Source organism: Arvicola amphibius, chromosome 12 (genome assembly GCF_903992535.2).
Source record: "Arvicola amphibius chromosome 12, mArvAmp1.2, whole genome shotgun sequence".
In the NCBI taxonomy this organism is placed as follows: domain Eukaryota; kingdom Metazoa; phylum Chordata; class Mammalia; order Rodentia; family Cricetidae; genus Arvicola; species Arvicola amphibius.
In genome coordinates this window covers 13,825,987-13,851,728 of record NC_052058.2, presented here as the reverse complement: position 1 = coordinate 13,851,728, position 25,742 = coordinate 13,825,987, and the positions used below count along the sequence as shown (strand labels likewise).

General features: G+C 39.4%; 1 protein-coding gene across 5 annotated transcripts in view; it reads right to left on the bottom strand.

Moving 5' to 3' along the window:
- Nvl (nuclear VCP like) overlaps positions 1-25,742 on the bottom strand; it is a 53,379-nt gene that overhangs the window by 2,607 nt on the left and 25,030 nt on the right. For all 5 annotated transcript variants that reach the window (XM_038349428.1, XM_038349427.1, XM_038349429.1 and 2 more), the window contains exons 14-22: positions 23,230-23,448; positions 21,433-21,537; positions 18,451-18,513; positions 14,495-14,614; positions 11,774-11,873; positions 9,395-9,501; positions 4,703-4,779; positions 3,280-3,368; positions 978-1,048 (exon numbers count right to left, since the gene is read on the bottom strand). In XM_038349428.1, the coding sequence (XP_038205356.1) occupies positions 978-1,048; positions 3,280-3,368; positions 4,703-4,779; positions 9,395-9,501; positions 11,774-11,873; positions 14,495-14,614; positions 18,451-18,513; positions 21,433-21,537; positions 23,230-23,448 (951 nt within the window). The remainder of the gene's footprint in view (positions 1-977; positions 1,049-3,279; positions 3,369-4,702; positions 4,780-9,394; positions 9,502-11,773; positions 11,874-14,494; positions 14,615-18,450; positions 18,514-21,432; positions 21,538-23,229; positions 23,449-25,742) is intronic.

Here is a 25,742-nt window from a genome sequence, read left to right as displayed (position 1 = left end):
TGCCAGACCCAACAACCCGAGTTCAATCCTACAGTCCACATGAGAGGAAGATAGAACTCTTAAGACATCTGACTTTTGCTTGCATGCTGTGGTACAGGTATTACTCCCCCAGCACCTCCCAGTCCCCAGTGCCTAAATACGCACACAAATAAATGTAAAGAATAAAAGAAAAATCTATTTAAAAAAAAAAAAAAAACCATTGTGCTAGGTGGGGTGGCTCATGCCTACAATCTCACACTCAGAGGAGTCTCAAATAGAGGATCATCATGAGCTCAAGGCAGCCCGTGCTAGAGTAAAACCCTGCCTCAAAAACCAGACACAGGCAGAGAATGTAGCTCTTCTGGCAGACTGGTTGCCTGGTAGACACAAAGCCCTGGCTTTAACCTCTAGCATCACATAAAGCTAAGTATGTGGTGGCATATGTCCTTAATGTCATCACTGGGAGGTACAGACAGGAGGATCAGAAATTCAACGTTATCCTCAGTTAGACAGGAAGTTCAAGATCAGCCTGGGCTGTCTCAAATACCAAACAAACAAACGAACAAAATCAAAATAACACACAACACACACCCCAAACCTAAACAAACAACATCAAAAACCATGAGTAAACAAAGCCAATTCCATTAAATTCTCCTTCTGGATAGGAAAAAGGGTCAGAAATGTTAAAAATATACATATGAAGTATTAGAAATATGTATACTTAGCCCAGGAAGATGCTCAGTGGATGAAGGCAGTTGTTGCCAAGCCCGGTGACCTGAGACTAACCCCAGGCCCACGTAGTAGACGAGAACTGACACCAGGCTGGCATGAGCGCACGGGCAGATGCGCACAAAGTAAATGTGAAAAACAAAATATATGAAATTTTAGAGAGGGCAAAAGAATTTCTCTCTCCTATACTGTAACCTCTCCTTCCAATAAGCAATGTTTCCATATACATTTTCCTTCCTCTTTTCAAGACACTGAGGAAAGTTTCTCACCTTTACTGATATAGATGGCTTTACTTTCTTGAAAGCTTCTTCAAAATGCTTATGGCTGACCTTGAGCTCACCTGTGGAGGAAGCGCACAAATACACACCTCAGTATAGTCCATTAACTTGAAAGACTGAGATGGGTGATCCGATAGAACCTATTTAAGCACATTTACATATGCCCCTCGCCAGCCCTGCCTCAATGAGAATCTCTCCATTCATTTGGGGAACAGGACTGCTGGGAATCACTCTGTCTCTTAGGGATGTCAAGCTGTGCATGCTGCTCATACTGTCAAAAAAGGCCAGTGTGGTCTCAGGTAGAACCGGTAAGAGATTTTAAGTAGAGATGGCCAATAGAACTAGAAATAACCAGCAACCTGTATTACTACCCTAGGGTATATTCTTGAATACAAATTCACACTACTGAGAAACAAAGGCTAGATGTTCTCTAAGATAAAAATACTAAGGGTACACATGTGTATCACAAAACTGGATTAGAAAGGGTTGTAATTTTTATAAGGTTAGGTGATAAAATAGCTAAATGTTAAAATATAACTTGGTTTACAATGTTAACAAGACAACTTAAGTGATGACAATTTATACTCAAAATAGTAAAGATATTAGGATAACTGAGTTACCTAAAACAAAGTAATACATGTTGCTGAACACGTCACTGGCCAATTAGACAGCAGGGTTAGATAGGGTTTGGGCAAGGGTACAAAGTCTCTAAAGGCCAGGGAGCTAAAAATGAAAGCCACAGCAAAGCAGAGATGGTAGAATTTGTTATATGTGCATATAAGCAACAACCAGAAAATTGAGTAGCAACTCCAATACATGAGAAAAGACCTGCTAACTTGTAGTTGCCAACATACCCTAAGAAAGTGGTAAGATTCGGCTTACAAAGTAGCATACATGATTTTGGAATTAGGAAGATATAACAGAGCCTTATCATGTGACCCATGAACTTAAGACCCTTCTGCTTTGGCCTCCTTAGCATTAAGATTACAGGTACACAATCAAATGAGGCTCTGATTTTTGTCCATAAAATATTCTAAGTTTGCCTATTATCAGTAATTTTCCAAAAGGAACAGAATGTAGTTTCTAAAAAAAGAAGTTTCAATAACTGAATCTTAACATTATCTAGTAAACAAAAACCAAAAATACCCGCCAAAATACCCTTCTAATAAATATATGCATGTGTGCCAATAAATCTATGTATGCTAAGCATATGTTGCTGTAACAATACTTAGCTTTAAGGTTCGTGGAAGTGAAGCAGGAGAGGTGGCTCAAGATTAAGAGTGCATACTGCTCTTGCAGAAGACCTGAATTCAGTTCCCAGTACCCATGTCAGGGGACTCACAACCACCTGTAACTCCTCTTAATGCCCCTGTGATCTCTGAGGGTACCTGCATTCATGTGCACATTTCTCCCCCACCTGACTACCACAGACACACTCATACACATGTTTAAAAGGAGACCAGTACACACTTGAAGTTCCCATGAGAGCACATCTGTACACTACAATGTACACTCAGAGACACCTAGGCAGAGTAAGGGCTACTTCTGTACTAGGCATGGCTGGAATACAGGTCACAAATGAATCTTTTTGAGCTAGCTCCAGGACAGGCTCTAGAAACTACAGGGAAACCCTGTCTCGAAAAACCAAAAAAAAAAAAAAATCTTTTTTAGGCCACACATACCCAAATAGTAACATCGAAAGCACTATTAAAATGAGAGGTAAACAACAAACATGTTGAAAAGGGACCATATCATCCATGAAAGAATACATGGATTTTGTCTTTGGACTGCCTGGCTTTTGTGATGCTAGGAAAAAAAACCCGAGCCTTGAACATGCTAAGAAAATTCTCTGTCACTGAATGACAAAAGCTGTCATCTGAGTTTATACTTCAAAGGAAAATCTTTATATATGAAAAATTAGGTATTTCTTAATCTTTACAATTTTGGTTGAATTTTAACAGGCAAGTGAGTTGTATTTTAGCAAAAGAATTAAGATTTTCCAAATTGTTAAGAAGCAAACTCATGATAACGATAGTGAATGAACACATTTGCCTCTATCTAATCACTTGTGTATACTGACAGAATACAATGCTGCTTATTAAGAGACTAAATAACGACTATTATGTCGAGTGTACATAATATTCCACAACAGTTTCTAAAGGTCTCATCCAACAGTCATCTTTATTACACACTGTTTTACGAAATGCTAGAAAAGCATCACCTGAAAGGCAGCAGGGCTGTTAAATATCCAGACTGATAAACTAGAATGGAGAGACCCCAGAGAGCCTCATACCTGTTCCAATCGCATTCCTCTGTCCTGTCATCTCTTGTCTCAGGGCACAGAGAGAAGCTTCTCGTACCAAAGCAGAGAGGTCTGCACCCCTGTTATAAAAGACATGTTCTTAGACATTCTTAGGTATTCCAAAAGATGCTCAATTATAACATACTTAGCAATGAGGAAAAAGCAACGAAGGTGGGACAAGCTGACTAGGAACAGCAGGAAAAAGCTTTTAGCTTTCATTTGGAGAACTTTTAACCTTTAGAAGAAAGGAACTTGTGGAAAGTATGATACAATGAACAATAAAAATGACCTTCCACTTAGCTATAGATATTAATGTTGATATAAAACATCTACCCAGAGGCTACGGTACAATGACCTGAATTTAATTCATGGAAACCACATTTAAAAAAAAAAAAGAAAAAGAAACCCAGTCAAAGACAGATTGGCAGATCCTGGTGTACACTGATGAGCTCAGTCAGCTCAGTCTAATAAGCATGGGCTCCAGTATTTAAAACAACAACAAAACTAAACCCACCCTGTCTCAAATAACAAGGTGGCTTCTGAGGAACAACACCCAGGCACCTAAGGTTCTCTGACCCCCACAGGCACTTGTACACCCTGGATGAATGTGTACACTCCCCAACACACACACACACACACACACACACACACACACACACACACACACACAGTTTCTTTATATAATTATTCCCAGCACTACTCACAGGTTGGGTCAGCATAGTCCTAAGAAGGCAATGAATCATCAGTGCTCCTGGAGCTTTCCTATACTCAACTTTAACATGGTCCACAAAAGTTCTAAACTTTCCAACAAAACATCATTCCCAGCTATCAAATAATCAGGTTTCTATGTTACCATTCACGACTAGCTCTTGGAAGTTAAGTTTACACTGCTGAGCAACAGCGCTGAAGCCCTCAATGATGGAAATAATGATGGAAATGTGGGAAGTCCAGTATTATCTGGCCCTTGCTCTAGGGGCAAATACCAAGTACCAAAGATGTTAGGGACAAACAACAGGGCTTTAATATGATAGAAATATCAGGTGTCATGCTGTTGTTGCAGGCTCAATGTGCACATGAATGCAGATTAACCTCCGTTGTGCAGATGTACTTAAAGAACATGCCACCTAGTGAAAGGCACATGCTTCACATATTCTGAAAGTAGAACTAACAGTGAAGGGTAACAATGTGCTCAAGGAAGCTTGAGTACCAACAGGAACAGTCTATGTCAGGAATTCAGCATCCAAACGCACGGGTAAGCTGTCCTCTGAGAAGGAAGCAGCAAGAGCCAGCCAGAGACTACATAAGGAAACCTCATCAGTTTTTCCAACCTAAGAAACGGGCATCTTTTTCTTTCCTGCTGATGAAGAAACTATACTCCAGAGGAATATAAGAGACCAGAGACTTAAATACTCACGTATAGCAATTGCAACGAAGGTCACTGGCAATTGCTTCCAAATTTACATCTTCATCCAGTGGAGGTTTGGTGCCATTCTGAATAAGAGAGAAAAGCGAGCTCTGTTTGAGGCATTGAAGACTCATGCATGTGCATCACTCACTGGTTTCTAAAGAAGAAAGGCTGATGACTAAGGGAGTAGAACTAACTCCATAATCAATGTAGAGTGCCACCGAGTTCAATCTGGAGAATTAGGGTAAGAGGCAGGTTGACATGTGAGAAGCTGTAAAGGCAAACCACTGATACTCATGGAGTTTGAGGAATTTGTGTTACAGACTGACTGCAAGGAGAGTAATACTGAACCCAACTTGTTGAGATCAAAAGGAGCCTGCTCTACACAGGACCCTCAAGAAGCTGTACTTATTTATTTGCTTGTTTGTATTTTCTTCTGTATGTTCATGTAGAGGTCAGAAATTAGTATCACATGTCTTTTAAACAACAACAATAAAAAAGAAACAAAAAAAAAAACCATGTTGCTTTTTAATCCCTCATCTAAAACCCAATCTTGACACTGGAGCCAATTCCTCCCAGTTCATAATTACAGATGCTAAAAATGACAAGAATCAGAAAAGTTCAGAATTTCAACACTGAACATAAGCACTATAAACACAAATCACGCTTAGTAATATTCTAAGTAGATTACATGGCAGAATCAAACACTACGTAGTTTTAAAAAGTACTTTTGCAGAGGCTAAAGAGATGGTTTAGTGGTTAATAGCCCTGGCTGCTCTTCCAAGAGAAGCTCGGTCCGATTTCTAGTACCCACACATTGTGGTTCACAATCATCTATAATTCCAGTTCTGGGAGATCTGACACCTTCTTCTGGCATCCATGGCCACAGCATTGGCTAGTTAATTCATATACATTAAAGATTTTAAAATCCAAAAACTAAATTTTTAACTAAAAAGTTCTTTATGTGGATATATGGGTGCATACATGCCACTGCATTCAGGTGGAGGCTGGAGAAATTTCCAGGAGTTGTTTCCTTCCTTCCATCATGTGGGTTCTGAGGCCTGAAAACGAAGGTCCTCTGGCTTGGAGGCGGTAACTTTACCCTCTGACCCATCTTACCAGCCTCCACTATAGTTTTTTGTTGTTGGTGGTGGTGGGTTCTTTTCCTTCCTGGTTTTTCAAGACTGTCTTAGGATTTCTATTGCTGCAACAAAATACCATGACCAAACAGTAAGCGAGTAAGCAGCTCCCCTCCCTGGCCTCTGCATCAGCTCCTGCTTCAGGGATCCTGCCCCATTTTGAGCTCCTGTCTTGACTTCCTTCAGTATGAACAGCAATGCTGAAGTGTAAGTCAAATAAACCCTGTCCTCCCCAACTTGCATTTTGGTCATGGTGCTTCATCACAGCCACAGAAACCAGGGAGTGGAATATGACAGTCTGAAAGAAAATGGCCCCCAAAGGGAGCGACACTATTAGGAGGTGTGGCTTTGTCGGGAGTGTGTCACTGTAGGGGCGGACTTTGAGGTCTCCTCTCAAGCTTCAACAGGAAGTCAACTTCCTGTTGTTTCTGAATCAAGATGTAGAACTCTCAGCTCCACCACCACACCTGTCTGCATGCTTTCACACTCCCCATCCTGATGATAACAGACTGAACCTTTGAAACTGTAAGTGAGCCATCTCAATTAAATACTTTTATTTATGAGTTGCCGTGGTCCTGGCGCCTCTTCACAGCTATGAAAAACCCTAACTAAGACAGAGATAGGGTTTCTCTGTGTATGCCTGGCTATCCTAGAACTTACTTTGTAGATCAAGCTGGCCGTGAATTCAGAGGGATCTGCCTGTTTCTGCCTCCAGTGACTCTTGTTTTTAAAATGTTTTGAAAAAACAAATTAGTATCTCATCTACAAAAGAATCCTATAATTCTGTGATATAATTAGAAGGACAGAGAGGAAAGTTGTTTACACAGTACTGGTGATTGCACCATAGTGATTTTTTATACAGAAGGACCAAAGTGAGACAATCTTGTTAACCTTGTTAACACCACCATGAGAAGCATCTTCAGCCAATATTGGAGGAGATTGAGTTGGGGGCTGGAAGGCAGCCCAATGGGCAGGAGTGTTCAAAAGAATCTTCCAACCTAACCTTGACTGTCACACAGCACATCGAACCTCCCACATACATCCCATGTGCCATTAGAGACTTTTACCTGAAATCTACTTTCCAATCAAAAACTCAATCATAAGGAACAAATTCACCAGGTATTATCTGAGGACAATTCTTATATATATTTCTCAATACCTAAATTCTATTCATGGTCAAGCTGGCATTCGCAGACCCAGGATCTGCTCAGAGTGACCTTTCCTAACACTGGGGCTTGCGTTCTGTCCTGCAGCTGACATGAGACAACCTGGCTTGCTCTGGCTCATTCCAATGGGCTTTTTACCATGATGGTGATAGGATGCTTGAAGACATAATTCAACATATCCTTTGTTCATGAGGACCCAGAATAATTTTTTTCTCATATCAGCATATTTGAGCAACTATGAGCGTTCTATACCTAACGTTATCCAGCCTATAATCCCAGAACTTGGGGGTGGAGGCAAGAGATTAGAATTCAGTCACCTCATTACACAGTAAATTACATAGTACATGCTACATGAGACCATCAAAAAACCAAACAAATGACAACAAATCACACTACAATTTCTACAAAGACCAATGGAGAGATTATATGTTGTAGGAAAAATTGTTCCCAGCTAACCTATCAGTGAATTATAAAGACAAAAAGTAAGGATTCTTAATCTGAAAATAATTTTGGGGATACAGTTGAATAAACTACTAATGATGACACAGGTATAGGACCAATCAAAATAAAGAAACTAGAAAATGTATTTGGGAAAACAAACAAGCAAACAAACAACAAACTGACAAGTGCTGCTTGGAGTGCGAGGCTCCTGAGCCACAGCGCGGACTCCGAGCCTGCTCAACACTCAACGAAGGCCAACGCGACAAACTGGACAAAGATCTACAAGGAACAAGCACTGGGCAGGAGGAGAGCAACACCAAGGTGCTGATTGTTTCATTAACTACATAAGTATCTAAAATTAAGTATGGCTGGTGTGATGGCACACTTATATAATCTCTGTACCTAGAAAGCAGAAGTGCAACAACCTGAAAGACAGCCTGGGTTACACAGTGAGACCTCTTCAGGCTGACTTTAAAAAGCTATGACTTCCAGCTGGGCAGCGGGGGCACATGCCTTTAATCCTAGCACTCTGGAAGAGGCAAGCGAATCTGTGAGGCCAGCCTGGTCTACAGAGCGAGTTCCAGGATAGCTAGGGCTATACAGAAAACCCGTCTCAAAAAAAAAAAACCCAAACAAAAACAAAAACCAACCGAACAAACAAGCAAAAAAACTATGAAGGCCAGGCATGGCAATGCACACCTTTAATTCTAGCATGCGGGAGGCAGAGGCAGGCAGATCTCAGTGAGTTCAAGGTCAGCCTGTTCTATGTAGCAAGTTCCAGGCTAGTATAGACCACGTGCTGAGACCAGCATCTCAATAACAGTAACAATAACAACAACAAAGCTAACTATGCTAACTCGGAAAACCAGAAGTCATTATGAAGACTTCAAGTCTCAATGTGTCTTTGAATGTTCCTGATGGACCTGTATTTACTTGCTTTACTTCCTCCAAAACGTCCTATTTCAGACAGAATCTAATGATCAAAGATTTAAAGACGCGGGGAACATGACTGCAGTGATTTCTGATAACACTATTTAACACTAACTTTAATCCTTCATTGAGTTTCCCTTCATTTTGAGTAGGAAAAATGAGACTGGACATTGTGTTCAGTGATCAAAACCAGCCCACTTTGGGAGATGGAAGCCTGGCAAACATTTAAGATATAGAAAGAGAGTAATCAATCAGCTAACCTAAATTACTACCTGGTATAACTTTAAAAGTGATATGGGCAGGGCTGGAGAGATGGCTCAGTGGTTAAGAGCACTTACTGCTCTTGCAGAAGACTTGGGCTCAATTCCCAACACCTGTAGTGATTTGTATTTTCATAAAGCTTGCCTGAAGATCAGAAAGTAAAACAGCCACACTAGTTGCTCATAGAACCAGGGTGGTAGTGGTGCATACCTTTAATCCCAGCACTAGAGGGGAGGAGACAGGTCTTAGGCTCAGTCTCATTCTGAGGATTCATGGAGGCAGAATAGCCATTTTGGTCTGAAGCAGAAGTAAGAGCCAGTGGCTGGCTGCTTTGCTCTCCTGATCGTCAGGTTGAACCCCAATATCTGTCTCTGGATTTTTATTTATCCGTGCTACACTCACATGAGGAGGTTCAGAACTGCGAGTCACTCCAGTCCCCAGGAGCTGATTCCTTCTGACCTTATTGGGCAACTGCTTATATTAGTGCACATAAATTCACGCAGACACACACATATGTAAAACAAAAACATCTTTAAAAATTCTATTCATTCATTCATTCATTCATTCATTTATTTATTTATAGTTTTTTGAAACAGGGTTTCTCTGTAGCTATCGAGCCTGTCCTGGAACTAACTCTAGGCAGACCTCGAACTGCCACCCCTCCAGTGCTGGGGACTAAAGGTGTGTGCCACCACCGCTAGGCCAAAATAAAAAAATTTTAAATGATATAAACATAACAAAAAAAAGCCATTTCTTTTACTCACTTTTGTGATAGTCTTTAATATGGCAACACGATCTGCTGGGGGTGGCAAACCTACAAAGAGTGTTTTGTCCAGCCGGCCTGGGCGCAGAATGGCAGGGTCAATGATATCTAGAGAAGAGAGAAACACAAAAATAAGTCAAATAGTTTAGTTTAAAAAATGTAATTAATAAAAGACAGAAAGTTCTTTTTGAAAGAAAGCTAAAATTTTTGGTTAATTGGGTGCTGTTAAAGTCTGGGGCTGGAGCAGTGACTTAGTTGGTAAAATGTTGATAATGCAAGAACTAAGACCTAAGTTCAAATTCCCAGAACTCATATAAAAAGCAAAGTATGGCAGCAACCGCCTATAACATCAGTTCTGGGAAGGCAGAGATAAGAGGATCCTGGTCAGCTAATCTAGCCATAGTGAGTTCCTCATTTGGCAAGAAATCCTGTCTGAAACGCAGGTGAAGATTGAGGAAGACACCCTGCGCTGTTCTCCACATACATGCATGCACAAATATCCTTCCATACAAATCAAAAGCTACTACTTATCAAAACTGTCTTATGTTCCTTTGTGTTCCTGACTCTGAGTAGCTACAACACAGTGCTGAGCTTCATACCACCACAACACTGAGGCTAACTATAAAATTTTCTGACTGCTCCACCAAGGACCCATTTGTAAGCCAAATCTTTTTCAGTAGTCTTTACACCAAGACAGTGAGTGCAAGAGGTACTAAAGGCTTTAACTCGTGTTTATGCAGGCAAAGTTAAACACACACGCACACACGCGCACACACACACACACACACATAAACACACACAGAAAACTCTCTATTGCATCCACTTACATTTCATCCTTTCTATTATTCTTTGCTGATGTTTATTTTCCACCCTGTTTCCCCTCGCAGTACAGAGCAAGCTGAGGGCCTTTTGTATGCTACCTATGCAAGTGTTCTAACTATAAAGTGATTAGCTATTCTTTTAGAGTATCTTGGCTCATGGCAAATTTTCTGAGCGGTGGTGGCGCACACCTTTAATTCCAGCACTCAGGAGGCAGAGGCAGGCGGATCTCTGTGAGTTCAAGGCCAGTCTGGTCTACAAGAGCTAGTTCCAGGACAGGCTCCAAAGCTACAGAGAAACAATGTCTTGAAAAACCAAACATACACACATACACACAAAAAAAAGCAAATACATGTTTATTGGACACAGAGTTCTAAGATGACAGTTTTTTCAGCTCTTGAAATGTATTATAACACTTCTCTCTAGCCTTTAATATCTTTTGATATAAATCTGCTGTCATTTAAATTTCACAGTGTACATGAACACATGCAGGCAAAAACTCAACACACATTAACAAGTACAAATGTTGGGGTGGAGTAACGGCACATGGCTTTAATCCTAGCACTCAGAAGATAGAAGCACATGGATCTCTGGAGGCCAGACTGATCTATAAAGAGAGTTCCAGGACAGCTAGGGCTATTACACAGAAAAATCCTGTCTCAAAGCAAAACAAACAAACAAAACAAAAACAAAAACAAAAACACCCAACTAAACAAAAAAAAAAACAAAAAGAGTGAGGTTTTTGTAGCTCGGTAATTGATAGAGTACTTGTATAGTATACACAAGGCCATGCTTTCTATCGCTGTGATGACCAAAAGCAACTTAGGGAAAAAGTATTTACTTGGCCTGCACTTAACACTGCTAATGGCTTGCTCACCTGTTCACATTGTCAGCTTTCTCTTTGTCTAATGATTTACTTATTTTTATTTTGTATGTTTTATGGGGGCTTTTCCCGCATGTAGAGATGTACACTGTGTATCTCTGGTGCCCAGAGCCCAAGAGAGAGCATAGGCTGTCTTGGAACTGAAGTTATAGATGGTTGTTAGCAGATGTAGGTGCTGGGAACTGAACTGCCTTCTCTGCAAGAGCATCAACAGTGCCTTTAACCTCTGATTCAGCTCTCCAGCCCTAGGGAGGTTGCCTCTCACAGTCCAACACTCAAGATAATCTCTTACAGACATGGCCAAAGACTAATCTGAATAACTAAGTATTCAAATGAAGTTCCCTCTTCCCAGGAGGCTCTAGGTTGTGTCAAGTTGACAACAAAAACAACCAGCACAGAAGTCAATAGAAAAAAAATGAGGATCAGAAAATGTTTTTTTTTAAGATTATTATTTTATGTGTATAGTGTTTTACCTGCAAATATATCTGTGCATCACATGCTTGCAGGGGATCCCCTGGGACTAGAGTTACACACAGTTGTTTGCTGTCTTGTGAGTGACTGTTCACAACTGCTGAGCCATCTCTCCAGTCCCAATGTTTTTTACTACAGCATACACAAGAGCTGTATGAGGTTTTATTTCATGTTATGAACACATTTGTGTATGTTCTTCTTTCTTACCTGGCCTATTAGTGGCAGCCAAAATAAAAACTTGCTGGCGTGTTTCCAACCCATCCATCTCTGTAAGCAGCTGATTCACCACACGGACACTAGCACCTGTCTACAGAAAACAAAACATCCCCTTCAACATAAAGAAAGCAGCCTCCGAAGAAGTGAGGAAGTAAAGAAGGAAGAAAGACAGGCAGGCAGATGGGCCCAGTGACTACTTCTTAAAGAGTCACTACATATAGATACTGTGCAAAACATAGTCATCAGTGAATTCCCCAATAAAGCTGGAGCTTAGAAGAGGTCACTTGTTTAAGGTCTTAGCTCTGCTTAAGGGGAGAGATGAAACCTACCTATGAATCTTATGCTTCTGAATTATTTAGTAGTATTTAGTATAACCTCCATTTGGGCAAATCTAAACCCAGCTTCTAAGCTCTAGACTTCTCCCTATGTCAAGTGTCCCACATTTCAATGCAATACATACAGGAACATTGAGTACATTATTTTATCTTTTTCTTGGAATGAATGGTACAAAGTATGGCTGTTCAGGACAACAGTTAGGAAGTTAAGTAAAGGGTTATGAAGATATGGAAACATGGCAATAGACTACATAGACAATGAAGAAAATAAGAAAGTGGTGCTATGGGTATTTTATTATTAATTGCTTTTCTTCAACATAAATTTATGTATTGACACAGCAATGTGCTTAAACCCATTGATTCTTTTAAAAGAATGCATTTGTAGAGATTTATTATTACTCTCTGGTGACATAGTACTAATAATTAAGACATCATAATCTAGACACAATAACATCAAGACTCACTTGATTTTAGCCATGTGGTGGTGGTGCATGCCTTTAATCCTAACCCTTGAGAGGCAGAGGAAGATGGATCTCTGTGTTTGAGATCATCCTAATCTACACGGTTGTTGAAGCATATTCCTTACACTAAGTGAAGATGTGTCACTGTGATTGGTTTAGTAAAGAGTTGAATGGCCAATTGCTAGGCAGGAAGAGGTTAGGTAGGACCTCTGGGACTCCAAGAAGGAAAAAAAAGGGTCCCCAACCAGACGTAGAAGCAGCAGCACGAGCAGTATGGAGAGATGAGGTAATGGGCCATGTGACAGAACACAGACATAACAGAATTAACATAGGTTAATTTAAGTTAAAAGAGCTAGTGGGCAAGTTTAAGCTAAAGCTGAGCTTTCAAAATTAATAAGTCTCCATGTCGTTACTTGAGAGCTGACGGTACAGAGAAAGACTTGCTACACATGGCAGATTCCAGGACAGCAAGGGTACAAAAAATACAACAAACAAACAAACAAACAAAAAATCCAAAAAACAGAATTGAGGGCCTGGAGAGATGGCTCAGAGGTTAAGAGCACTGGCTGCTCTTACACAGGTCCTGAGTTCAATTCCCAGCAACCACATGGTGGCTCACAGCCATCTGTAATGAGATCATGTGCCCTCTTCTGGCCTGCAGGCAGACAGAACACTGTATACATAATAAATAAATCTTAAAAAAAAATATAAAGAACAAACCAGAATTGAAAAGAAAAAAAAGAATTACTAGGTTTCAAAAGAAATTGTGAGGCTGGAGAGATGACTCACTTGTTGCACAAAAGTGAGAACTTGAATTAGGATAAAAAGCTGAGTGTGGCAGCACTGGTAGGGAATATAGACAAGAAGTTCACTGGGGCTTGCTGACCACCAAAGCAGCCGCAAGTGCAGTAAGGAAGAAGGGAAAGAGTGATGGAGCAGGACACTGACATCCTCCTCTGGCTGCTGTGAACACAGATACACAGGCACACACACCTGCACACAAGTAGTATACAACACACACATACACGCATACATACATACAAAATAAAATTTAAGAATTATCTTTCTTAACCAAGGGAAAAACTACAGACCAATAAAGGATGATAGACTTTGTAAAACTAAGCTATATTATAATACTCCATGACAAAGTAAAGGCAAGTAATAAAACTGGAGAACAGATGTTAGCACGCTACACTAGAAAACAGACTAATTTCCACTACATATAAAAGCTCTAATCAAGAAACATTCCAGGAGTAAAGAGGTCAAAGTGTATCTGATATTATGAAGTAAGTTATAGATGACAAAATGCAGATTTACTGAAAATGGTCAACCTAAGAAATCAAGAACATGTACAGAAACTACATTCTGTTAATGGAACAGACAAAAAGGTGTGGGAAATGGTTAATGTAACGTACTGTTCTTGGTTATTACAGAACTGACAGATTCTTTAAAATATGACAAAGTACTTACTATGTTTCAATATCTAAGCCTAATGTTAATGTATATTATCTAAATCTAATATATATACATCTTCAACCGTGATTCATACTTCCCAAATTCTATCCCATATTGCTTGTATATGTGCACAGAGATAGCAGATACAAATGTTTGAGAAAGTACTGCTTGTAAAATAACACTTAGAAGAAATATAAATATCTGCAACAAGGCATTATCAAGTAAATTCTGCTATAGCTAGACATGGAATAGTATACAACAGGTAAAAATGAGATCATCAAGATAATATCCATACTTATATATAAACTATACAAATACTGAAAGAATTCTAAAAGGATACACATGGGGCATACAGTGCTAGTGTCAGCAACTTGCAAGAAGAGTAATCAGGTGAAAAAAAATTCATGTTTCCACAAATGTGGCTTTTATGAATTTTTATTAAAAAAATCTTCAATACTTACTTCTCGGTCTGATCTTCGAGGACATAAAGCATCCACTTCATCAAAAAATATCACACAGGGTGCTGAGTTCTTGGCTCGCTGAAAAACCTGTCGCACCGCACGCTCGCTCTCACCGACATACTGAACGATACAGAAAGGAGATAAAATGAAGATTCAGTTCAATCTCGGGGCTGAATACCAAATGACAGCATGAGTAGTTTTATATCATGTAGATACGGTGTATTTATATATTTAGGACCATTAAACAACAATTAAGAAAGTGGCCAAGAATTTGAGAGAGAGCACACAGGAGAGGCATGAGTGGTTGAATAGAGGAAATTTCAGGAAGGGATCAAATATTGTAATTAAAATTTAAAAAGTATTTAAAAATTGAAGTCATACAGATGTTAAGAGTTCTAAAAAGTATTCGATTAAACCATATGCAATTACTAGTATTAAGTCATTCTGACATAACAGCTGTCTTGAGTGTGGTAGCATACCCCATAATCTTGGTATTTGCAGACTGAGATGAGGTGATGATCACCAGTTTCAAACCAGCCTGGACTACACAGCAAAGCCCCCTCTTTAAAAAATAGTCAGCCTCCTGTCCACGCCTTTAATCCCGGTAGGGAGGCAGAGACGAGTAGTTCTCTGTGAGTTCAAGGCCACCTTGGTTTACAAAGCAAGCCAGGACAGCAAGAGCTACACACAGAAAAATTCTCTCAGAAAAAATTTTAAAAAAAAACACAAAGAAAAAATAAGACGGCCAATTACATATTTAATCAAATCAGCTGTTTTTATTTATAAAATGAAGACTAAGTAGAATATAAAATCTCTACTTAAAAAAATCCCATAATTCTATTATAGTTTAAAACCATTTTTCTATTTCTTATGTAGTAAAATATCCATGAGTAATTGTTATTCATTCAACAGTATATTGAAAACACACAAATCAAATTAATGTCTACTCCTATATATAAACAAACAGATATTCTTGCTAAAATAGGGGGGAAAATTTTACTTAACAGTGGAGTCAGGGTGAATGCGCCAGGCATCTCACAGATTCATAATGGTTTACTCCATGTTAAAATCTAAATTTAAATATAAACATTAAGTTCAGTCAAGGAAACAGCAATCCATAAGTAGCAATATATCAGGCAGGACTGAATAATAAATTTTTAATTTCTATGTAAGGAAAAGGTTTTACTTTTTAGCTCGACATAAAAATTTTTCTGATAGGGCTGAGACTGTAGCTCAAGCAGGACAGTATTTGCCCTGCACGCACAAGGTCTAGACAGTAAGAACAAAACACTCCCATAACTAACATGAAATAAGAACAGGTTTGGGTTGGGGAGATAAACAGCTTGCTGTGCAAGCAAGAGGATCTGAGGGACCCACATGGGAAAAAAGACAACCAACTGTGGTGGCTAGAATTTATTATCCCAACACTGAAGAGGTGGATACAGGAGAATCCTTGGGGCTTGTGATCAGCCAATCTGGACCATTTGGCAAGTTCTAATTCACTCAGAGACCCGGTTTCAATAAAACAAGGTAGACAGAACCTGAGGAACAACATCCAATACTTCTGGCCTCCCCACACACCTGCACACCTGTGCAGCACCCAATACTATTTCATGGATATTAATTCCTCATTTATTTATTTTGTGAATGGTGAGGGAAGCAATATGCCACAGCAGCATAAGGAGGTCAGAGAACAACTTGTGGGAGTCAGTTCTCTTCTTCCATGACACGGATTCTAGGAACTGAACACATCTTCAGGGTTAACCTTAGCTGGTTTTACCATCTTGCTGACCCCAGACCAGAAAAGCTATCAGGGCTAGGGAGATAAAATGTCAGATAGGAATGTAAGAAAGTGATCAATACATTGGCAATGGAATATTGGGCGTAAAAAAACCAAAATGGCCAAGAAAAATAAATTTAAGTTAGGGAAAGATTAGCCTAAAGTTCCAAAGGGATGGATTTAAACTTCATTAAGTGACAGAAGTGAAGCTAAGTGTGCCAGGAAGCAAACCCAGAGAAACAGCTTGCTGCACTGGTATGTGCAGAAGAGGAATACCGGCACATACACAGTGGCAGAAGCAGCAACAATGGCACAAGGAAGAGAAGTGGTTCTCCTGAGCATGGACACACAGCAAACACTAACACGGACTATTGCAAAAGGCCAAGGACTCCTGACTGCTGTCAGACAAGAGCTTCTTCAGTCCTCTCACCATGCCTACAAAGGCAGAAAAGGACCCCAGCCAGCTGACTAGGATCAAACACCGAAGCTGAGACTGGGGCACATGATTAAGGAAGGTCTATAGCAAGCCTCAAATGTATTGTTCTCTTCCTCCAAACCGAGCAATAATGATACATTAGGGTGCATAATCTATAACTCCTTATATTCCTGACCTATTTCATACTAATTTAAAATTTTCGTCTTCAAAATGCTTTACTCTTGCTTTAATTTAATGTATCTATTAGCATCTATTCTGAACATAGCATCTAAATTCTAGCTTGGTATAAAGGCTCTTTAGTATCTAGCTGCAACCTGCTCCAACTTCATCATCTACCAAACTACTCCTGTCAAGGCTCTGTATAACACATCATTCTCTAGAAATTTAAAATAAACAACTAAATAAATGTACACAGGTACATAAAAGCCCATTAAGAAATACCTAAGAATAAACTTTTATAGGAAAAGTCAAATGCACCAGGAAAGGCAGAAAGACACAGACAGACAGACAGACAGACAGGGGCTGGGATTTTTATCTGTAATACTGGAAAAATATGAAAGATGGGAGTAGCTAATGAGAAAGCAAACTTAGCTTGCCCAGAGCCCTAGATCTGATCCTTGGCACCCAAAGAAAGAGCTTTGTTTGAACAAGCAGGATGAATATAATGTTAATCTCCATTGTCAGCTTGACTGGATTTAGAATATTCTATGAGACTGGGGAGAGCACACCTCAGAAGATGTCTGAGGGTGTCTCCAGAGAAAATTAACTGAGTGGAACGGCTCCACCTCATGGGTTAGAATCTAAGCTGTCCCACCATGCCATCTCTACCATGGTGGCCAGAACCTTCCACAACACTGAAAATAAATGCCTTGCGTTGTTTGTTATTCTGTCAGGTCTAGGGTCACACCACCCTCAACAGACCTGATTTTGTTATTTTGTCAGAATGACAAGAAAATAAACTAACAATCTATTGCTGTTGTTGTTGCCTAAATATGTTACAAACACTGAATAACCTTTTTACTGTACATATGGGTGGCAGGAAATAAGAAATTTAGTCTCTTAAATTTGATGTAAGTGCAGAAGACACAGCATTTCAACACTTCCTACTCCAATAGACAAGCCCTGCCAGCTACAAAGCTTCTCCACACACACTAAGCATTCCTTCCCTGTTCTGCACATCAGAGGAGAAAATAACTCAGAGCTGGGGATAGCTCAGTTGATAAGTGCTTCCACACAGCATGAGAACTCAAGTTCAATTCCCACCACTAACTGAAAAAGCTGGGCACTAAGGAGGCAGAGAAGGTTCATTCGTCAGTAGTATAGTCTCATAAGCCCCAGGTCTAGTAAGAGAGCTTATCTCAAAACACAAGGTGGAAGTGTCCCAAACAACAACACATAAGGTAGATCCCTGGCCTCCATACACATGAATACATATAACACCATACACATGAATACGTATAACACACACACACGAACAATTCATATTTAACAAGGATGTTCAAGAATAAAAACATCTGAAGTGTCTGATAAACAGCATGAATACATTTTAATGTTAATAACTGTAATAAATCATTTTAATTTTAAAGGGGCAGAAACTTGCTTGTAGGTTAATAGATTTATTCAAGAAAGCATTTACAGACCCTGTATATTACAGCAAACTCAATCTTCCAGTGTCATAATTGATCTGAGAGCACTGACTCATCATGGTTTATCTTAAATAGCTGCTGCCACACAACTTACCATATTTAATAACTCAGGGCCTTTGACGGATATAAAATTTAGTCCAGACTCATTTGCCACAGCCTACCCAGAAGAAACAAAAAGATACAAATAAGACAAATAGGAAAAATATTTTGTACTTATTGGATTGCTAATTATTGAAAGAAATTTTAAGCCAGCTGTGGTGGCATGTATACACCTTTAATCTCAGCAACCAGGAGGCAGGCGCAGGCCATACCTTTGTGAGTTGAAGGCCAGTCTGCACAATGAGTTCCAGGTCAGCTAAGCTATTTTTAAATGGCCATTGCAAACTTAAGTCGTAAGATGAAACCTTTAGAAAGCCACCTTGATGTACTTTAAAAACATTGCATTCTTGGGACTAGAGAGACAGCTTAGCAGTTAAGAGCACTTGTTGTTCTTCCAGAGGACCTGGGTTTGATTCCCAGCATTTTGCCTATAACTGCAGTTCCAAGGGGCCAGTTTCAAGAGGATTGGACACCTTCACACAGACATACAAGCAGGCAAAACATGAATGCACATGAAATAAAAATAAAAATTATAAAAAATGCATTCTAGTCACTGAAAAATGACTTAGGACTACACTTTAATAAAATTACCAGTGAACACAAAATTATATAGTGTAATGGGACTTTTGAGTCAAGGTCTCATGTGGCCTATGCTGGTCTCAAACTCATTATGCATCAGAGGGATAACCTTAAACTCCTGATCCTCCTGTCTCTAGCTCCCAAGTACTGGGATTACTGGCATGTACAATCATATCCGTTTTATCATAAACTACAAAACATCTCTATGGCAAAACTAATACAGGCATTAAAAAACCTTTGAGGGCTGGAAAGATGGCTCAGAGGTTAAGAGCACTGGCTGCTCTTCCGGAGGTCCTGAGTTCAATTACCAGCAACCACATGGTGGCTCACAACCATCTGTAATGAGATCTGGCGCCCTCCTCCAGCGTGCGGGCATACATCGAGGCAGAATGTTGTATACATAATAAATAAATAAATCTTTAAAAAAAAAAAAAAAAAAAAAAAAAAAAAAAAACCTTTGAAATTTTTTACTACACTTACTTATGTTTCTATGTGTGTGTGTGGTGTGCGTGTGCTTTAAAGCACTATGGAGGTCAGAGGACAGTGTGGAAGAGTCAGTTCTTTCCTTCCACAATGTGGGTCCTGGGCTTGAACTCAAGCAATCAGGTTTGATGCCAAGTGCCTTAACCTGCTCGCTGGCCTTCTCTTTAAAATACTGTATTCAAGGGCTAGACAGATCGCTCAGTGGTGAAGAGCACCGGCTGCTTTCCCAGAGGATCTGTGATTCCGAGCACCCACACGGCAGTGGGTATGTAAGTCTTTGCAACTCCAGCCCCAGGGTTTCTGATGCTTTCTTGATCTCTCTGGGCCCCCAACATACATACCACACAGGTAATATTAAAAACAAACAAACAAAAACAAACCTAAAAATACCGTATTCAGGAAATGTACTAATCAAGAAAAGTTATTTGAAGTTAGGTATAGTAATACATGTTTATAATCCCAGCACTCTGGAGGTTAAGGTAGGAGGGTGATCTGTAAGAGTCTAAGGCCAGCTTACGTAGGATATACAGGACATACAGCAAGAAACTACTCCCTATACTTAACATAAAAATTTTCTTAAATGAAATTTTACACTTTAGAAATATATATATATATATATATTATTACTATGGTTTAGATATGCAAGATTTCCTAAAGGTTTGTATGTTAAAGGCCTGGCAGCATTTTGGGAAGTATTTGGATCATAAAAGATTTGACCTAAATGATAAATTAATTGATGCATTAATAATCTGATCTTGCTAGGCGGTAGTAGCACATACCTTTAATCCCAGCACTTGGGAGGCAGAGTCAGGCAGCATGAGTTTGAGGACAGCCTGGTCTACAGAGTTCTAGGACAGTCAAGGTTACACAAGGAAAAGAGAATTTGATCTCATTTCTGTAACCAGGGGCACATTCTGGGAGGATGGTTTTATTTCCAGTCTCTTCCTCTCTCTGCTCCCCAGCTGCCACACGGCAGGTGAGCTGCTCTCCTTCGTTATCCTTCTGCTGTGCTCTTCTCCCCACACAGGCACAGAAGCATGGAGCCATCATCAGATACTGGACTAAAGTCTAAGAAATCACGAGGCGCAGTATGTCCCCTCACCTTTAAGTTCTTTAGGTGTTTGAATCATCAACAAAAGCTCATAAACAAATTATCGTGCATATATTGTATCTTGATATGTATAAAGAAAAATACCTGGAACCAACTACAAAATGAAACAATGGTAGTAGGAAGGCGTAGTAGGAGTATAAACTTTTTTTCCCATTTTGGTAATTTATATTCTCTATTGCGAAAAGCTTTTTTTTAAAAAAAAAAATCATAAAGAACACAGTGAAAATATTCAAGTTATAATAACTGAACAAAAGCAAGAAATAAGAGCAGCTACAAAGATGAGAATGGCTCCTGAGCAAATATGACTGGCGAGTTCATGAAATGTTTCCTAACTGGGAGAGACACATAAAGCTTTCTTCTTCAGGGGACAGACCCCTTTTCTTGCTTCTTTCCTAGGAATGAGGGTGGCACACCAAATTAAAACCATTTTGTTAGCTAGGCGATGGTGATGCAACATTTAATCCTTGCACTTGGGAGGCAGAGGCAGGCAGATCTCTTGAGTTCGAGGACAGCCTGGTCTGGTCTATAGAGCAAGTTCCAGGACAGCCAGAGCTGTTACACAGAGAAACCCTACCTTGAAAAAAATAAAAAAAAAAAAAAATAAAAAAAAAAAATAAAAAGCCATTCAGTTCTAAAGAGGGATAAAAGAATGTAGAAAATTTTATTTTTTAAAAAAATATCAGTTTTGCTAAAACAGATTTCTAACAGAAAGTATACAAAGGATGTGTTTCATGTCATGATTCAAGCCTTACTATCCTCCTGAAGGCAAGCAAAGCAATGCATGCAGTTGAACTTCTGCCATACCTTTGCTAGCAGAGTTTTTCCACATCCAGGGGGACCAGCTAGGAGGATGCCAGCTGGAGTCACCAAACCAAGCGTTCTGAACTGGTCTGGGTTGCGAACTGGTGCCTAGAACAAACAATGCCAACAGTGATCCATTATAGATATCCACTTTACACTGAATATTCAAATGCATCTCATCTTTTACATTCGACCCTGATCACAAGGGCTGAAAATGGCAGCCCCTGGCTGACTTGTTTCAGACATCAGGTACATGGTGACAAATAGGAAAGGCTCTCTTTTTCTTTTTTCAAACAGGGTCATTATGTAATCCTGGTTAGCCTGGATCTCAACATGTAGACCAGGTTGAACCGTCTCAAGCTCAAAGATTCACCTATATCTGTCTCCTAAGAAGAGGGATTAAAGGTGTGTACTATCACAACAAGCCAAAGTCACCGTTCTTAAGGTATAATTTATGAGAACATATTAGGCAAAAGGATAATATTTCATTATTTTTGTTTTGTTTTTCGAGACAGGGTTTCTCTGTGGCTTTGGAGCCTGTCCTGGAACTAGCTCTTGTAGACCAGGCTGGCCTCGAACTCACAGAGATCCACCTGCCTCTGCTTCCTGAGTACTGGGATTAAAGGTTCATGCCACTACTGCCTGGCTTCATTATTTTTTTTTATATATTATAACGTGCATGCCAAGGTTTATAGACTGGAGGACAAACTATTGTGTATCCTTGTCTTTCACCTTCTTTGAATCAAGGTCTCTTGCTTTTTCTGTCGTGTTTATCTAGCAGGCTGGCCTTCCAGGGACGCTCCCTGTCTCTACTTCCAGTCTCCCTCTTGGAGTGTTGTGGTTATAGACATTCACTACTGCATCTGATTTAACATAGCTTATGAGTATACAAACTTAGGTCCTTATCTTTGCATGGCAAAAGCTTTACCTGATGACTGAGCTATTGCCCCAGGTCAAGAAAAACTACTGCAATATTCTAAAATCAAGTTTTAGAAAATCAACCAAATTTCTAAGTTATGAAAATCCAGGTACAGCTTTCTCCAGGAAATCATGAGACGGCAGACCATGCACACAGTCAAATGCCACACATGCCTGTTCTCTGCAATTCTAGTGTACTTTCACTTTTGGTAGTATATACCCCTTAAATGAATCATAATTCAATTAAAATGGTCAATTAAGCAGAAAAGTAAAAGTAAACTAAAATCAAACCAAAGTTCCATGGGTGTAAAACTGCCTTGATCCTCTTGAAAACAACCAAGACACAAAAAGGTGGTTTTCATACACATTGGTCTTGTATGAAACCAGAATTTGTTTTCCTTGAACTCACTATATAGAAACCAAATATAACCAAAATAATGAGTATGAAATGTCTCAAGAGAATGACACCTCATTGTTGGGACAGTGAGACTTAAAAAAGATGACAACCGAGGCTGAATTTCCAATTATAAATAAAATTATATCTCAGTAAAGCTACATTTCAAAAGATGTATTTGGGAACAATAGAAATGGCTCAGTGGTTAAAAGCACTTATTGCTCTTGCAGAGAACCTGAGTTCAGTTCCCAGTACCCACAAGAGGGGTTCTCAACAATCTATAACTCTAGTTCCAGAGGATCTGATACCTTCTGACGTCCGCCAGTACTAGACATGCACATGTACACAAATATGCACACAGGTAAAATACTCATACACATAAAATAAAAGTCTGAATTTTTAAATATAATCTGGTAGACATGCATGCAGGTCTTTTTTTTTAAAAATCTTAACTCATGACCAGTAATACTGATAGCTGATATACCTACCAATATTGCCATAATGAGCTCTTCTCTAACATCTTCCAGGGCGCCTATATCAGCCCATGTCACATTAGGGACAGTTACAAAGCCTTCCCTTTTGGCAGAAGGCTGGACTTCCGCTAGAGCAACAATAAAATCATTTAATTCAATGCACAGTCCTTGCATCTGTTCCTGTGAGAGGGGATCTTGGTCTCTTAGCAACCTCAACAGCCTTCGCAATTCATCCTAAGACAACAGTTAAAGGAAAAAAGTGTGAACCACAACATTACATACAATTTAAATAACTATTCCAAGATTCCACATGTTACAGTGACTTTAATGAACTTCTATGTATTATAATAATTTCTTTCTCCTTTATATAAGATATATTCATTTCATTCTAAGTAGATCCTATATCTGGTTAAATAAAGATAAATCAATTATAATCAAGATATATAAATATAATTTCTAGGCCAGTATTAGTGACACGTTATAGTCAGAGAAAGGAAGAGAGAAGACAGATTGACTTGATATTAAATGTTTCTAAATATAAATTCATAAGGTTCTTAACGTCTTATAAATCAAATACACAGTAGGCAGCTTTCCTAGTCCAACGAATCTTGAACTTCAAAGGCAGATTGCTTGCTCTGTGAAGATCATGAAGGGACAGGAAAAAACCCCCATCCTCAACCCCAGTCCTGAGACAGGGTTTCTCTGTGAATCCCTGGCTGTCCTGAAACCTGATCTGTAGACCAGATTGGTCTTCAACTCATAGAGATCCACCTGCCTCTGCCCCCCCCCCCCCACAACTACTGGTATTAAACATGTGTGCCACTATCACCTGACAAAATGTAATTGGTTAATTCATGTGGATAGGTTCTGCCTACATCTAAGTGTGTACCATGTGTTATGTATGGTGCCTGCAAAGGCCAGAAGAGTGTGTTGGATCTTCAAGGGACTGAAGTTAAGGACAGTTGACAGTTGCCATATGGCTCTGATATTTGAACCCAAATCTTCTGGAAGAGCTTTATATCACTGAGCCATCTCTCTAGTCTGTTTTAGCTCTTTATTCATCCTGTAACCAGCATCTATATGGATTTATGATACTGCTTTATTTACTGTGTGCTTTGTGCTAGAAAAGGTAATACTAGCAACTAAGATTAAAATAAAAGACCCTGTGTTTGACTCAGTCAGATTATCAAGGTAGGGAAGATTATGCAGCAAACTGCTGCCATTAAAACCACCACACTCAGGCTGGAGAGACGGCTAAACAACAGCTGCTATTCCAGGACCCAAGTTCAATTCTGAGCACCCACATGGCAACTCACAGCTGTTTGTTAACTCCAGTGCCGCAGGATCCAATGTCGTCTTCTGGTCTCCTCAGACAGCAGGAATGCATACAGTGTACACATATATATGTAGGCAAACACTTGTATCGATAAATTAAAAAAATAAAAAACCAGTATCATACCTGCTGAATGTGTTATTATTCAAGAAATTCTGATATTTATAGTGTTCTCTTATTTTTCCCAATAGTCTCACTCTACCAAGATCTTTAAATGCAGACCCTGGTTTTTCATTGTTGTACCTAGAAATTAGAACCTGATTTTTCATTGTTATATCTAGCACTTAGAACCTGATTTTTCATTGTTATATCTAGCACTTAGAACCTGATTTTTCATTGTTATATCTAGCACTTAGAACCTGATTTTTCATTGGTGTATTTAGCACTTAGAACCTGATTTTTCATTGTTACATCTAGCACTTAGAACCTGAGTTTTCATTGTTGTATCTAGTACTTAGAACCTGATTTTTCATTGTTATATCGAGCACTTAGAGGCACTCCTAATAAATACTTATTAATAACGAACAAGCCAAGCCTGGATTAAAGTAAGCCCTGAGTTTAAGTTAAATTCATATGAAAATTAAATTTGAACAAAATGAGCTTTAAAATACAGTTCTGGAGCAGAAGAGCTGGCTCAGTGGTTGAGAGCACTTACCACTCTCATGGAGAACCTGGGATCGAGTCCCAGCACAAGTGGCTCACAACCATCTGAAACTCCAATCCCAGGGCATCAGAAGCTCTCTTCTGACTTCCACAGGCAACAGGCACACATGCCTGTTCATATACACATGTAGGCAAAACATCAATACACATAAAACAATAAATTCCAAATAAAATGAAATACAGTTCTACTTAGTAGAGCCACGTGGTAAATCTCATAAAAAGCATCCTGCACTGATAAAGTTTATAGCATTTGCTAGTCTGTGTATGAAAATATCGTTATCTACCTGGAAATCAGGAAATTTAAGTGTTTCTGCATTTTTGTGAAATTATATTTTTACAGATTAGAAAACCTGTGTTATGCCAGGCAGTGATGGCCCACACTTTTAATCCCAGCACCTGGGAGGTCTGAGGTCAACCTGGTCTATAAAGAGAGTTGCCGAATGGCTAGAGCTATTACACAGAGAAACCTGTCTAAAAAAAAAAAAAAAAGAAAGGAAGGAAGGAAAGAAGGGAGGAAGGAAAGAAAAAGAAA